Here is a 14,938-nt window from a genome sequence, read left to right as displayed (position 1 = left end):
GTTGATATTTCTAGTTTTGTTGAAACTGCACAGTACATTACCTACTGCATGCATTGATGCATCAATGACCAGTTGTAGGTAAGTGTTGAATTGCAGAAAAACAGAGTTCCACAAGTTCCACATTCAACATGACTCACAACTTGAATTTGTTGAGGAGCTGTGATTTCTCTTTTACTAATAGACAAACAGACAGACAGACAGACAGGGTGGAAACAACCCTCTTGGCCGAGGTAACAATAAACCCATTGTTCCCCCTCTCTTGCCCAACTGAGTTGTGGCTGAGTGGAAACACAAGTGTACTGTACAGTGCTCTCCATGTGTACAGTATGCACACGAGACCATAGCTCCCCCTTTGTTTCACGTTAGTCATAGCCAGGATACCTTTCAGTTTGCTGATTTAACAAAACACAAACCGTGGTGAACCCGGGTAACACGTCTCCCAGGTCTGGTCATCAGTTACTATATGTGTAACCAAGAGCTTTAAAATAATAAGCAATGAGCTTGTCTTGCAAACAGTCTTACTGATAAGATCGTATGAATAAATTCCAAGAGTAGCTTACCGCTTCAAAGGCTGTTCGGTCTCAAAATATGTTTCACATTTTTCAAATCTGCATCAGCATGTGTAACCATGGTGATAGAGATCCCTCTGAGAATACCAAAAATGCTGTGAATGTTAGAGCTTGTTCACGAGTGAAAGTCAGACACAAAAACATAAAGGGTGTAAGAGTAAACAGAAGTTCTGGTATTTCAGTAAGACATGTGGCAACTGAACACACTTTCAGTGATGTTCACGCAGAAGTAACCGGCTTATCACTGTCCCACTTTTAGAGCACAGCGGGCAGGTACTGTACTGTTCCAATGCTGCTGTTTCTCACCGTGTCTAAATAAAGCCTTTCTATTATTAGGCATACTTTCCATTGGTAAACACTGTATTATGTCATTTAGTCTATAAAAAGATTTTCTACTATAAGAGTGGGCTCATGTTCTCTGGTGTTACATGGATGAAATAAGTGCAGACGATTGTTAGAAACCCTGCTTGATATCATAGGAGACAAAAGACTTCAAAACATGTTGAATATTCGCTGCACGTTTTGCCAACTGATCTGTAATCATGGGATGCGGGTCTTGTCTACAGTAGCCGATCATGCCGATCATACTTTTGTTTACTTGTTTACTTGTCGTTCTCAGTTTTTATGCAAGTTGTTCCAGTAAACAGTGAATTCATGAATAATATTTTTTTAAAAAGGTAGATGCTGGTCACTATAAACAACATTACATGTCCTCATATACAACATGCAGGACAGGAAGGGACCAAATGTGCAGGTTAGGAGTCACAACTTTGAGGCATACCTTTGGCTGACTTCAGCACTGCTTGTTTTAACTATACATCTTGAGGTGTTATAGTGTTAAAACCAGATATGATCGTTCACGCCTCTTCCTAAGGGTTTGACTGTGTGTTGAAAAGTTGTGGGGACATGAGGGCTAAGATGAATGAAACATTTCAACATACATGATTTTAGTCGATGTAATGAGGGGATGGTATTAAGTCGAAATAGATATTTACAGCAGGGAAAAACATTGCATAATGATGCCTGAAAATTAATTTGATCTCTTCTGTTAGTGAGCATGTATTGGTACATGCTCTTTTTCAGCACATTATTAAGTAATTATACTTTTAAACATTGATGGGGACAAAATTGGTCATTTGAAAAGGTCTCCCCAGCATCCCATGTGTAAATGACACCTCTACATCTTCAGCTTTCCTTCACCAGCTCATATTGGCAACAGCCAAAATAACTTGTCCTCATCTTAACAATATAATAGTGATGCAGAATATATAAATGTAGGAATAATTTACTGTTCAAAATATGACAAAAGTTAATCAAATTTGTGCCGGAGGGACGGTAAATGGGGTCAGAGATCACATTTGTCCAAAATTGTACAAACTCAGAAATATTTTGTTTTTCCATAAGCGAATAAACAAACTGTTCTCAGAGGAAAATAAGGTCCCCAGAACACTGTGTGAAGCTAGAAAGGTGGCAGGGTCCGCCAAATATGAACAAAGTAAAACAGTATGAAACTGTGTTGTTCTTTAAGGCCAGTTTGTTTACTCAGTCATGAGAACAACAAGAGTTTGTTCATTTAGTTTGTTTGGACATAAAAACAATTCACTTCCGGAAGACCTTTCTCTTCTAATTAAAATTTCTTCCCCAAAACCTGCATTCAATGTTATTTTATGTTGGGTTTTTTTCCTAGGATTTCTTTCTATGTGGATGAACATGGTGTTATGATGTGTCATTTTAATGGTTAGCCTAACTGTAAAATAGTTTTGGTTATTTCCTCTGACAAAGCAGTTTTCAGATGTGTATAAGTAAAAATAAACATCGTGTTGAATAAATAAGACTTGCAGGTCAGTTTAAGTACCTGGATGTCAGGGGGCTCACATGGAAACAAAGACTGTTGCTATTCAATATTTTGTTATCTCTATTCAGCTCATGCCTTTTATTCCTGAACACACATAATTTGTGCTATGATGAGACATTGCAGACTTTAAAATTACCCACTTTTCAAAATGATTCACTATTGATATTTCATCATTTATTGGCCACATTACCTGAGATTAAGCAGATACAAGCAGATTCAAAAATGTTTTGCATAATACTGGAGCTCCACCTAGAGACACAAACTTGTACCTGCTCTTCCTGGTGTCGACATGCAGTCTGTTCTCTGCCCAGACAAGTTATAACCAAAGGCCAAGTTGAAAATCTGTTATTTACAGCGCAACATTACTTCTGACATACAAAGAAATATTATTAATACGACTAGAAATCCAAAATTTACAGTACATCACAGGGACAAAAAATGTCCATAAAGAGGAACACTTATCATGCTGTATTTAAATGAGAGGGAATCCTGCAAGGTTGGGTCGGTTGTTCCTGCAACACATAGTCATTATTGTGAAGTTGTGAATGAGTAAAGACGCAGACATTGGTATCACTTTTGTTCACCTTTGGCTGCACACTGAAAACACTTGTGTTGGACATCAAAAGATGAATATGAGATAAGAGATCAGCGTTTCAGCTTTCATTTCCAGGTATTTACATGTAGATCTGTTAAAAAACTTAAGATAGCACAATTTGTAATGGAACACCGACTTTTTAGGTGAGCAAAAGTACTGGAACAGGGAGACTTAAAATAGATTATAGTGAATAATACTTAATATTTAGTTGAATATTCTTTGCTTGTAATAACAGCAACAACTGACATCACTGAACCTTTTCATTCTTCTTTTGTGATGCTTTTCCAGGCTTCCACTGCAGCCTTTTTTAGTTGCTGTTTGTTTTGGGGGGTTTCTCCCATCCCTTCTCCCTTTAGCAAGTAAAATACATGCTCGAAAGGGTTTAGGAGATTGACATGGCCATTCTAAAACCTTCCACTTCCTTACCCTGATGAACTCCTTGGTTGTTTTGGCAGTGTGTTTTGGGTCGTTGTCTTCCTGCATGATGAAGGATCTCCCGATCAGTTTGGTTCCATCTCTTTAAATTGGCAGACAAAATGTTTCTGTAGACTTCTGGGTTTATTTTGCTGCTGCCATCATGTGTTACATCATCACTGAAGAAGTGAACCCGTCCCAGAAGAAGCCATGCAAGTCCAAGCCACGATATTGCCCTCACCTTCATGCTTTTCTCCCATGGACAGCTTTCTGGTCTACATTTTTGTTACACCTTTTTAACTATAAATGCAGTATGCAAATGCAAAACCCAAAGCTGAAACTGAGAGAAGACATTCAGCAGTATTTATTGTTTGAATAATCAATGTGATTGGACACCCCCGCAACACACCTGTCAGTCACATGTAATTTTGCTCACTTGAAAAATGGGTGGGTTGAAACTAAAGGTGCTAACTTCTAAGTTTCCAACAGATCTAGACGTAAATGCCCGGAAGTGGAAGCTGACATAATGATCTCCTGTCACATATTCAGCAGACATTTGACTTTTTTTGGATTACAACCTTATGCAGCTGGACAACAGCTTGCTGTATACATACAAGAAGTTAGAAAAATGAATAAATGCACAACAACATCTGCAAGGAAGCAAAAGCAACAATGGCTCTTTCACACAGCAAACATTTTGACTTATCGCGACAGGAGGGTGCTACTAATAATCACACTGATATGTCCGTCAGTGGCAGGCTGTGTCACCCACATTGTGTTGTGTGAAGGAGAGATACCGCATGTCCTTCCTTCCTGCTGCTGTTAGACTTTAGAGTCAGCCACACGCACATTTACTTGTTTATTTGCTATACTGTCTACATGTTTAGCCTTTTCTAGTGATGCTTCTTATTTTTATTGTCCTCGACCCTTTACTGCTGCAGGACTGCACATTTCCCCAAAATACGATTGCTATAGGATTGGCAAATTTCATATAATCTAACTGATATCTATGTCCAATTTAAGTGACAGGGCCGACATGCACAATACCTGAAACACCCAAATGTGATGCATGCAGCCATATTTAATCATTGTGTGATTGATTTCATCTGTGCATTTCCTGCTATGATACGTAGACAGATAACGAGGAACAAGGAAAGTCTCTCATGTTGCAGAAAGAGCAAACTTCACACATTTACATCTGAATTTATTTTTGCTGAAGAAAAAGTAGAATAATTATGATGGAATAAATACATACTAATGTTTTAAAATGATTTACTCTAACTGTGGTGACAACAGGAAATGTTTAGTAATGAGAGGAGCCTGTTTTAAATAAAATACATGGAATTAAAACCACAGTAGTGGCACCTTTTCCAGGTTCATAATTTCAAACTAAAAACTTATTCTAACTGGTAACTTCTGAAATCAGTTTGTTGTCAACATTTGAGAAGGGTGTGTAAAGAACTGGGTCATTCATCTACACACACGGTAAACTCACAGTGTGATTTAAATTATTTCTGTTGATTAAACCTCCTTTCAGCATGCACAAATGTGCAGGACTGACACCTCTCTGACTGTACTGTTAGCTTTATTGCATGTGACAGGATATGACAAATCATATGTTTATTGCTGTTACGAGTATGTGGGGCCAGTGACCTCATGTAAATTCTACTATACTTCCCCCCCTTCAACCTGAACAGATGTGCAAAATCTCAAAATCTCTGACGCTTCTCTGATGTTAATAGACACACAACAACAAAGGTAAATTAACTGTGAAAAGAAATCTCTATTAAAAATTGATTTTGGGGATCAGCTCATTAAAAAAAAATCTTTCACAATTTTCCAGACATTAAAATATCTGATGTTGGGCAATATTGCACTGCTTAGCTATGCCTAATTTAATATGTGTGTTGAAAGTGAGTGTATTTTGTACATTACATAATACTAAGCCCTTAATTACACATTTCACCTGAAAAATGTACAATATTAAAACAAGATTTTCCATTTGCAGTAAATAAACAAATAAATAAAGCTATGGTTGTTCATTAAGTTGCTGTCTGTGTGATTCCAATATTGTGAGCTATCTAGCAGTGAGGTGAGAGGTTTGTAAACACGGTACATCCTGGACTGTACCAAAGCCTGGGGGCAGTGAGTTGACAGTGAGGTCCTCAGCTGTACTTTAACGCTGTTTGATGAGAAACTGGTTTCTAGTTCGCTCTCGGTGAGAAATCAGCTTACGCGATTCTAATATTGACTTTTTCGACGACAGTTTGAGGACAAACATCCCCTTTCCCAGCTTTAGATACCCCCGCCCCACCCCTTCTCTACCAGGAAGTGAACTGTCCGGCTGCGTTCGGCTCTGAATCAGCTGAGTTTAAGGATCCCGCCCCGTCAGGACTGTCTCTCTAAGTGGGGATGTTTAGTGACACACTCATCCTCAGGACGAATTACACGTTTGCTGCGCTTTTTCTTTGAGCCACGAAAGAAGCGAGATGAGGACGGGGCTGTCGCTTTTTCGAGTCGGACTGCTTTGAAGCGAGTGTTTTCTCCGGCGCATCTTGGGCTTGTTTCCTAGTCGGTGAGTCACTGATGCACCTGATAGCTAGCTAATATTGTTTACTGCGGTGATATTAACTCTAACGGTCACGTTATATGATGTCCTCTTATAGTGTAGTGAATAACTTTATTATATCTCCCCCAAAAAACTAAACCTTGACGTTTCAGTATCACGTTTACGGTTCGTTTTAAATGGACAGCTAGCAATGCCACCGAGTGTCCCTTGTTCAATTTTAGTATTGGCGAAAATGTGTTTAAGCTAGCAGTACAAAAACATATTTGACGAGCTAGCGTGCTGTAAAAAAAATGTCTTACGTGCTGTAAAAAATATCTTACGCCTGTTTTCGGAGTGGAGTCGATGATGTTATCATCCAGTCGGTGGTCTGAGGTTGTGTTACATAAGTAGGCTCTGATGATGCCACGATATGTTTACAGGCCAAAAGCTGCAGTAGCCAACTGTCATTTGGCCACAGGTCATGTGTAAAGTCTCCTCATCTGCTTTCTCACAGCAAAACACCGCCACATTAAAGCCTGTGATGGTGGTGTCAGTCAGGTGACCTGTTGTGTGCTATAGTGCGTGTGTCCACCCTCAAAGCACACACTCCTCTATATGACAGCAGCCTGTAGAAAATGCATGCTTTTTATCGCACTTGCTGTTTTGCTGATGCATGCGATGAGGAAGTGAGAATGTACATTCAGTTCTGCTTCGCCTACACCATTTGGTTATCTGCCTGTCACCTGTGATTAAGCTGTTTTTTTGTGGCTCTTCATTTGCTTGTACAAGTAAGGTTGCGCACACAAGATGCCTCCTTGCAGAAAGAGTGGTGGTCCATCTGAGCAGGATCTGTGAGGAATAACATCAGCTGAGGCAGGTGTGGGCTGCTGTGTAGTGTGAGTTTGCGTTAACATGCTCTGTCTTTAACCAGCCGTACCTAAATCAAGCCAGTCAATGGGGAAGAAAAGGATGGATAGTTTAATCCTCTGGTGAGAGGGTTGTAGCCGGGATTTTACAAGTACTGCAGTCACGAGTCTTGCATGTGGCATTTGTGGATTAGACATTTTTGATGTCTTTAGTCTTGTCTGGTTAGAGGTGGCTAATACATGTTCATTAATTGATGACAGCGATAATGCATGTTTTAAAAGGGCCATGGTAGTATTATTATTAAAATATCTAAACTATAGAAGCTGCAATTTTCTGATGGAGGTGAAATGTTTGACAGAGTAGCATTAAAATGCAAAACTGTAGTGCTGTGGAGATGCGCTGGCCCACAGTTCTTGTTCTCCAGGTATAAGATAACATGCTTTTGGTACAGACCTCGACAAATGTCACAGCAGCCTGATTTTAATAATTCCCACTAATCGCAACTCATATCAGATCTTAATATCTGTCAAAATTATAATAGTACGATTTACCGTATCATGCAGCCCGAGGTAAGGGTTAGGGTGCAGGTGGTAGGAGTCTTTTTTTTTCTTGCAGCTCTCTTACACATTCGTGATGGTGTTGCTGTTTATTGTGAGTACTGGTACAAATTCAATTTCCAGTGAAGTGCACTGTATACAATGTGTTATTATTAGTGACTGACCGATACTAAACTTTTTGAAGGGCGATGCTGATACTAATATTAGGAAGTAAAATATTTCAATACTGTTATATCGACTTTTAAGTGCACAGCTGCTATTCCATTTGTGACAAATATAGGTAACAGAGAAGGGATGTTTTACAGTTCAGCATTTGTCTAAAATGACATCAGTGCATTAAAGCAGTAATTTCACTGGGAATTAAATAACTCTAAAATATCCTAAGGATATTGTTGCATATTACATATATTATATATTGTTGTATTGTGCACTATAATCTTTATAATACATGTTTTTATATATTAGGCAATATATACACCAATACAGATAGGCCAATATCAGCTTACCAATATATTTCATTTTGGTGCTAGATTTCATGTTAAATTTGCTGTAGGTGTTATGTTTTTGAGGTTAATCAATTACCCGCAAAATGTCCTGTTCAGCACATTTCACGTGACTGCAGTACAAGAGTGTAATTAGTTCATGGAAGGGCTTCAAGAGTCACTGCTGAGGTGTACCTGCTGACAGTGTTAAAGGCTGATCCAGATGAATGAGCTACCTCTCCACTTTTGTCTAACTCACTGGCCCATTTACCTTTTATTTTTCTCCCCCACAAGATATAAACCAAGCTCTTCTTCTGCATCATTTCTGTGGGTCAAGATCTGGGTTAGGCTTTTTACCCACTTTGGTCTTTAATTATCCCACTAAAGATGTGCTGGAGGCAGCATGATGCAGTTACTATCGCTGTTATTATATTCACTGTGGTTTTAACTTTAACATATTCATTGTTATGACATTCATATATTATTTGTTTAGTGCCTAAAATGAACACAGCAAGTTACAGTGACTGAAGTGACGTCCTGATATTGCTTATCATTTGAACTGAACAACAAAAAAGCACATTATTCAGTATTTAACAGTATTGCACATTTTTAAAACATAAACCAGCGAATGTTGGGTATTTTGTTTTTCAAAAGATGAATCTGTTACTGAATTGATTATTTTTCTGATATTAGCCTGTTCGTTTCTCCAGTAATATAAAGCTGCCCTCAGCACGTGTTGTTGGGTTTGTCCCCAATGGTAAAGCTCCTCTCAGCTCAGGCACGAGGAGTCCAGATGTCTGTGCTCCTCTAATCCTGCCCTCCTACTCCCCCCATCTCTCCGTTCAGCTTCATACAAATGAACTGCATGTACACACAGACACACACACAGAAACACACCACCACTGCCCATGCCATGTGCTTGAAAGCAAGAAAGCTACTCTTTCTAGATGGAATGAGATTGGTGGGGTTTTTTCTGCCTGTATTGTTTAAATGTTTTTCTTACCTGTAATTCCTCCTCCAGACCTTTTTAAAAAGCTGCACTAATCAATATTGTTATAAATAAAAGGATCAAATGACAAGACTAATGGGAAAGTGAGTGCTCTTAGTTCAAACCTACAGAGATTTATCGTCCGATTCTGTAATTCTCGTCAGATGTGCAGAGCTTTTATAGATCTTTCAGCTCATCTCTTTCTTTTGGTTTAGTCGCCAGCACTTTAACTGTTGGGTTCAGTCTCACTGCTATAATTTACCTTGTTGCCAGCCACAGTAGGCAGCTATGTTCAGATAAGAAAGACTGTGCACCGTATGATTCAAACAGCAGAAAGACAAACATTTCCCTCAGGAGTTGATGGAGACCAAAACAGAGCTAAAAGAGGAGGATTATTGGACTTTTATTCATCGGGTAGCCTAAAACACAAGTCCAGATGAACAATAAGGTTGTAATGTGCCTGCTTTCCTGTGCCTGTGTTCTATGAAGACACGATAAGGTGATTTCAAGTCGATATTGCCCCAGATTTGTCCAACAAAACACTGCTTAAAATTTCAGTGTGTAACCAAGAGAGACACAAACTAAATCTCTCTTTTCTGAGTTTTGTGCCCTGCCCATAACTTGTTTTTCTGCGGGGCCAAAGCCTCCCTCTTGAGGCTGAGAGACAGGTCAATCAGCCAAACGCTGACCAGCCATGAATGAGGACATTTGTCTCCACAGCTTCAGAGCGTGTGTGTCAGTGAACAGAGCTAATAGGCTAATTCTATTTGCCATAAACAAGCCTCAGAGGCAGAGAAATGTCTGACAGGTTTGCGGACAGACCGATACTATCATGGAGCTAATTGCTCTTGTGTGTTTGATCAGTGTATTTCCTCTTTCCTCAACACATCTCGTTTGGTCTTGCCTCTTTTCCAGAAATATTGTGCTGAACATGCTGCAATCAGACTGATGTATCATGGATCCCGAGGAGTTAGAACTGCAGAATGACTACCGTTACCGTAGCTATGCAGCGGTCATTGAGAAGGCGCTGCGTAACTTTGAGTCTTCGAGTGAGTGGGCAGATCTCATCTCCTCACTGGGCAAACTCAATAAGGTATGTATGATGCACAGAGTGGAGCTGATTCAATAGAGATACTGTAACTGCTTGTTTATATTTTGGTGTTGATATTTAGTGAGTTTCAACTTAGCACCTGGTTTGTGTTTTTCAATTATCTGTACTTATGAGGAAGTTCTTGTTCAGTGAGTCTCTCTTTTGTTATTGCTCAACTTTATTGCTTCTGGCCATTTATTTTGGACCATAAATGTGCCACTTTTATTTCAACTCGCAGAGCAGATATTTACTTTGGAGTGTCTGTGCATGTTAATGCCCTTAAAGTACACAGAGGATGTGAGGGAAATAAAAATGTCATTGGTATAAGCATTGAAACATTGTGCACAAAATATTTTGCAAAATGTCTGAAAGAGTGTTTTATTGGATAGTTCTCATATCATGTATGTTGGAATGTAATGTTAGTTAGTTAGTATTTGGTTAATGGCACAACCATTCTTTTTCTTTCTTTTGTCTCATTCTTTCAGGCTCTGCAGAGTAACCTCCGCTACTCCCTCCTGCCCAAGCGGTTGATCATAGGCAAGCGTCTTGCCCAGTGTCTGCACCCAGCTTTGCCGAGCGGAGTACACCTCAAGGCTCTGGAGACCTACGAGGTCATTTTCAAAATCATTGGTACAAAATGGCTGGCCAAGGATCTGTTCATTTACAGGTGAGGTCTCAGGAAGAGGTCTGAAAGACTGCTTGCTTCATAAAAGAGAGCTGGTTGGTCACATGTGCAGCTTCATGAATTTGTGTGTGTTTTACTTGTTTTCAGCTCAGGACTGTTCCCGCTGCTGGGCCATGCAGCCATGGCAGTGAAGCCTGTGCTTCTGACACTTTACGAGCGTTACTATCTCCCGCTGCAGAGGGCTCTGCTGCCTAGTCTTCAGGCTTTCATAACTGGACTACTGCCCGGCCTGGAAGAGGGACTGGAGGTTTATGACAGGTATATGGCACATACCGTTGTCAGGATAGGAAGAAGTAATCTCAAACTGTTCTTTTGTTCTTGCTTTAAAAAAAAAAGTAAGGAAAAGCCTGAAAATATTCTATATATTTTATTGTGAACAATAATGAACGGGGTGGCATGTCCCTTCATGATGGGGAACATGGGCACTGTTGTTTATTTTGAGTCGATACACCATTCTGCTGCTGTTAAGGCTCACTAGATTACCAGATGCGTATTAATCCACAGCTGATAATCATCCCCTCATAACATTTTAACTCCAGCTTTAGTAACATTGGTGAATAAACAACAGAACCCAGCTGTTGGTAAAGATCTATTATCCTTTTTTGTAAATGAAAATGTTCATTAGTGAGTCCTTATAGAAGGAACAAAGGGCTCTGAGCTGTGAACAACAGAGTAGGAGTAGAGTACAGAGTAGGAGAACTTTAAACCATTTTTCCATAATAATAATAACATTCCAATTTTTCCATAATCTGTCGATCTCATTCAGGGCATTTAGCAGACGCTTTTGTCCAAAGCGAGATCCCTCACTATTTATGTATCACTGGTTTACACAATTAAAGTGCCAGTAAACAGGAGGTTGCAACTTGGTATAAAAGTGTAAATCAGGAAGTGCAAAACCAAAGACCAAGACCACGATATCTTTCAAAATATATGCGGAAGATGCAGCTGAACATGAGTTTGAATTTACAATTTCATACAGATGTGTCAGTAATAGACTGGGCCACTAATGTACTGACAAAGACTAATAGTGGCTGAGTCAGTCAAACTCTTGTCAGTACTTTTACACTGAAACAATTGATTGTTTTGACAGAATTGATTGGTATGACATCACTAACCACAAGGTCAGATTGCCACACAGGAATATCAATTCTTTAGTGGAAGTGTTGTTGAACAGTCACTGAGTTCAATCCATTATATTCTCTGTCCAGGACTGATGCGTTGCTGCTCAAGTTGTCACTGCTGGTGGGTCAGCAGGTCTTCTACGGCGCCCTGTGGGGAAGTATGCTGGTCAGCCCTATGGTGCGACTGCCCGCCTCGGTCTTTATAGTCACACATTTTGACCGCATGGCGTCCCTGCGGCAGCAGACACACATGCTAGGCTACGACCATAGACTGGTGGTGAGTTACTCTGTTTGTCCTACGGTTTGAATCCTGTCTAATGATTAAGAGTGTTGGTGGAAATATCAATATTGTGGACACACTTCAGGCATGTTTCAGTTCTACCCTCTGCTCCATCACCATGTTTTGTCATCCGTCTGAACTTCTCCTGAGCTTCTCGGTTTTTTGTCTGTCTTCAGGTGAAGTCAGTGTGTCTTTCTCTACAAGATTCAAATGTCCTGGTGCAGAGGAACATGCTTGAAATCCTGCTCTACTTCTTCCCTTTTGCTGAATGTCTGGTAAGTACACACAAAAACGCACTTCCTTTCTGTCTTTTGGGGTTTGATATCCCTTCTGTGAACAGATCAAGGACTCTGGGACAAAATCTTACCAGATGAGGGTCTGTGGTCTTGTATGTGTAAGTTTAGGGGTCATGATAAAGAAAAAGTCTGAGGATTGCTGAACTAGTTAAAGTGATTCTCTTCTGTGCAAACTGCTGTTGCTGCTGCTTGAAAACACCATGTATTGCTGTTGTGAGTTGTGCCCAATTCTACCATCCAGATTCCAAAATGCAAACATTTGCAAATCCTTTTTTGACTTATATTTAGTTAAATACAGGACCAAGACAAGATATTTAAAGTTCAAACCATATTGTTCCAACATCCTGTCATTACACTCCCTGTCTTTCCTGTTGTTTCTCTGCTAACTGTCAGCTCTCTGTTGTGTTATTAGGACCCAATGGAGTCCAGTATTTCCATGAGTGTCAAAGAGTTGATCACAGTGGTGTCTGCAGCCTCACTCACACTCCTTCGCAGAGACATGTCCCTCAACAGACGCCTCTACGCCTGGCTTCTAGGTGCTGCTCATTAAAATATACTTCTATATTGAACTAGCCATTCCGTTTCTCTGTTAACTCAGTGTTGTTTCCCTCTGGGTATGTGTTTTCAGGGACCGACATAAAAGGAGGAATGGTGGCACCACACCCCACCATCTCATCTAGCACAGAGGATCATACATCTTACTACTTCAGCACCTTCTCTCGAGATTGTCTTGTGCAGGTAACTCATGTCTTTACCTTCAGACACGCCATCGTAAGTGCTTCCATTTTTACCAGGAAAATCTGTTGAAGTTGGTTGTGCCGTCCGATGAAAATGTTTCTCTTGTACTCATGACAAACATGAAGCAAATTTTTCATGTGGTGCGATTGCATACGGAGTCAGTTCTACTCAAGCCAGGGCCGACCTCCAATTCCAGCAAATCACTGTAATGTACTATAATTAGTCTCAGTTGGTCCTTGATGACTGCTGACATGAGGGTAAATGTGCTTCACTGACGTAGATTGAGAGTAGAGACTGCAGTAAAATAGCCCGGGCTGAACCAAACACAAACAGACACTCAGACTGAACCACTTTCGGAATGAGACTCAACACTTGTCTTATTTGCAGGTTGTCACATACTGACATTTTGGGTTGTTGTTGCAAAACATCAGTGTTATCTGTGAAAAAAAGCAAATTTTTAGTGTAGCCTGGCTGTGTTGTTAAAGAAAAAATTTGATGTTTGGAAAAAAAAAAATGCTTATATTCTTTCCTGTTAAGAGTTAAGGTGAGAAGATCAACATCAACATGTGTGTATAAAGTTAGTTTAATTAAGCCTAAAGACTGGAAATGGGGAATTACTAGCCTGGCTCTAGAAGCTCCTCTGAAGTTCACTAATCAACCCATTTTTTATCTTGTTTGTTAAAAAAAAAGTGTGAAAATGACAAGTTGTGGTTTTATGGGGGGTTATGTGTGGAAACATTTCTGTCCTGTTTTGTTTTGACCGTGAAGTATTATGTTCAAGAAGTGAATGCAGCCAACCAAGAAATTGTCACACACATAACTGGAACTAACATATTTTCATTAATGCCAGACTGAACTTGACTTGACAAACAAAATGACAACACTAAACAGTTCTTGTGAAGATTTTAATTTAAGCAGGGTACAGGAGATGAGAGAAAGGGTAACTTACATTTCACATCTTAGTCAGGTGCGTCTGTTTGAACTGTGTACCAGTGTATGTTTGTCTCCTGTGCGTCATATTGTCATCCGTTCTTTTCTGTCACTTCAGGCTCTGATTAACATCCTCAAACAGAAGGATGTGCAGAGCGACCCAGAGAATGTGATTGGATACCTCAGGCCCTTTCGTATCATCATCAGCCTGCTGGATAAACCTGAGATAGGTACGCAGCACTGAGCCACACAGTACACAAACATGCTGAAGAACTTGATCCACTTATTAGTGTTTCAGCTTTATTCTCGGCATGTTTAACTGTGATGGTGACCATTTTTCTGTTCAGGTCCGGTGGTCTTGAGCAGCGTGTTGTTGGAGGTGGTCCGAGCCTTTCACAGCTACTGTCGAGGGATGCTGGGTGAGGAAAACATCACCAGCACAGGGCTCTCAGGCAACCAGCTTGCAAGGTGAGAGCAATAGATCTCTGTTCACTGCTGAATACATATTTAACTGAACATGTGACACAAAAGAAAAACCATAGAAAACCAGAAACAGATGATGCTTTCTTGTGTTTTCTTCTACAACAGTAAGATAAAAGAGAATAAGAATGCATCAGAGATCATTAAGACCATGAATATGCTCGTGAGCACCATGAACAGCGAATACCTGTGGGAGTACATGACCCGACGCTTCTGCACTTCTCTCAGGTGAGTCACAATGTCAACTCTAAAACTTAAACCTGTCAGGTTGATGACATGAACTCCATGGAGGCACAATTCTTTCTCGGGTTGTCCATCCAGTTCTTGTGATCAAGATAACTCAAGAAGACATTGAGGGAATTTTATCAGATTTGATACGAATGTCCGCTTGGACTCAAGGATGAACTTATTAGAATAAATTGGCCTGTTACGAGATTTTATAT

At 40.0% G+C, this 14,938-nt stretch overlaps 1 protein-coding gene across 3 annotated transcripts in view; it reads left to right on the top strand.

Moving 5' to 3' along the window:
* The window catches only part of dop1b (DOP1 leucine zipper like protein B), a 29,710-nt gene that overhangs the window by 1,625 nt on the left and 13,147 nt on the right, over positions 1-14,938 (top strand). For 2 of the 3 annotated variants that reach the window (XM_037108716.1, XM_037108717.1), the window contains exons 1-11: positions 5,787-6,008; positions 9,791-9,968; positions 10,451-10,632; positions 10,738-10,908; positions 11,859-12,048; positions 12,228-12,326; positions 12,760-12,883; positions 12,976-13,085; positions 14,134-14,245; positions 14,363-14,483; positions 14,604-14,723. In XM_037108716.1, the coding sequence (XP_036964611.1) occupies positions 9,831-9,968; positions 10,451-10,632; positions 10,738-10,908; positions 11,859-12,048; positions 12,228-12,326; positions 12,760-12,883; positions 12,976-13,085; positions 14,134-14,245; positions 14,363-14,483; positions 14,604-14,723 (1,367 nt within the window). In that variant the 5' untranslated portion in view covers positions 5,787-6,008; positions 9,791-9,830. Of the gene's footprint in view, positions 1-5,786; positions 6,009-9,790; positions 9,969-10,450; positions 10,633-10,737; positions 10,909-11,858; positions 12,049-12,227; positions 12,327-12,759; positions 12,884-12,975; positions 13,086-14,133; positions 14,246-14,362; positions 14,484-14,603; positions 14,724-14,938 lie in introns of those variants that run through there. The other variant, XM_037108715.1, reaches the window with a different exon arrangement.

The sequence above is a fragment of the Acanthopagrus latus genome, chromosome 9 (genome assembly GCF_904848185.1).
Source record: "Acanthopagrus latus isolate v.2019 chromosome 9, fAcaLat1.1, whole genome shotgun sequence".
Classification (NCBI taxonomy): Eukaryota; Metazoa; Chordata; class Actinopteri; order Spariformes; family Sparidae; genus Acanthopagrus; species Acanthopagrus latus.
The sequence above is the reverse complement of the archived record's forward strand: the minus strand, read 5'-3'. Positions and strand labels throughout refer to the sequence as shown.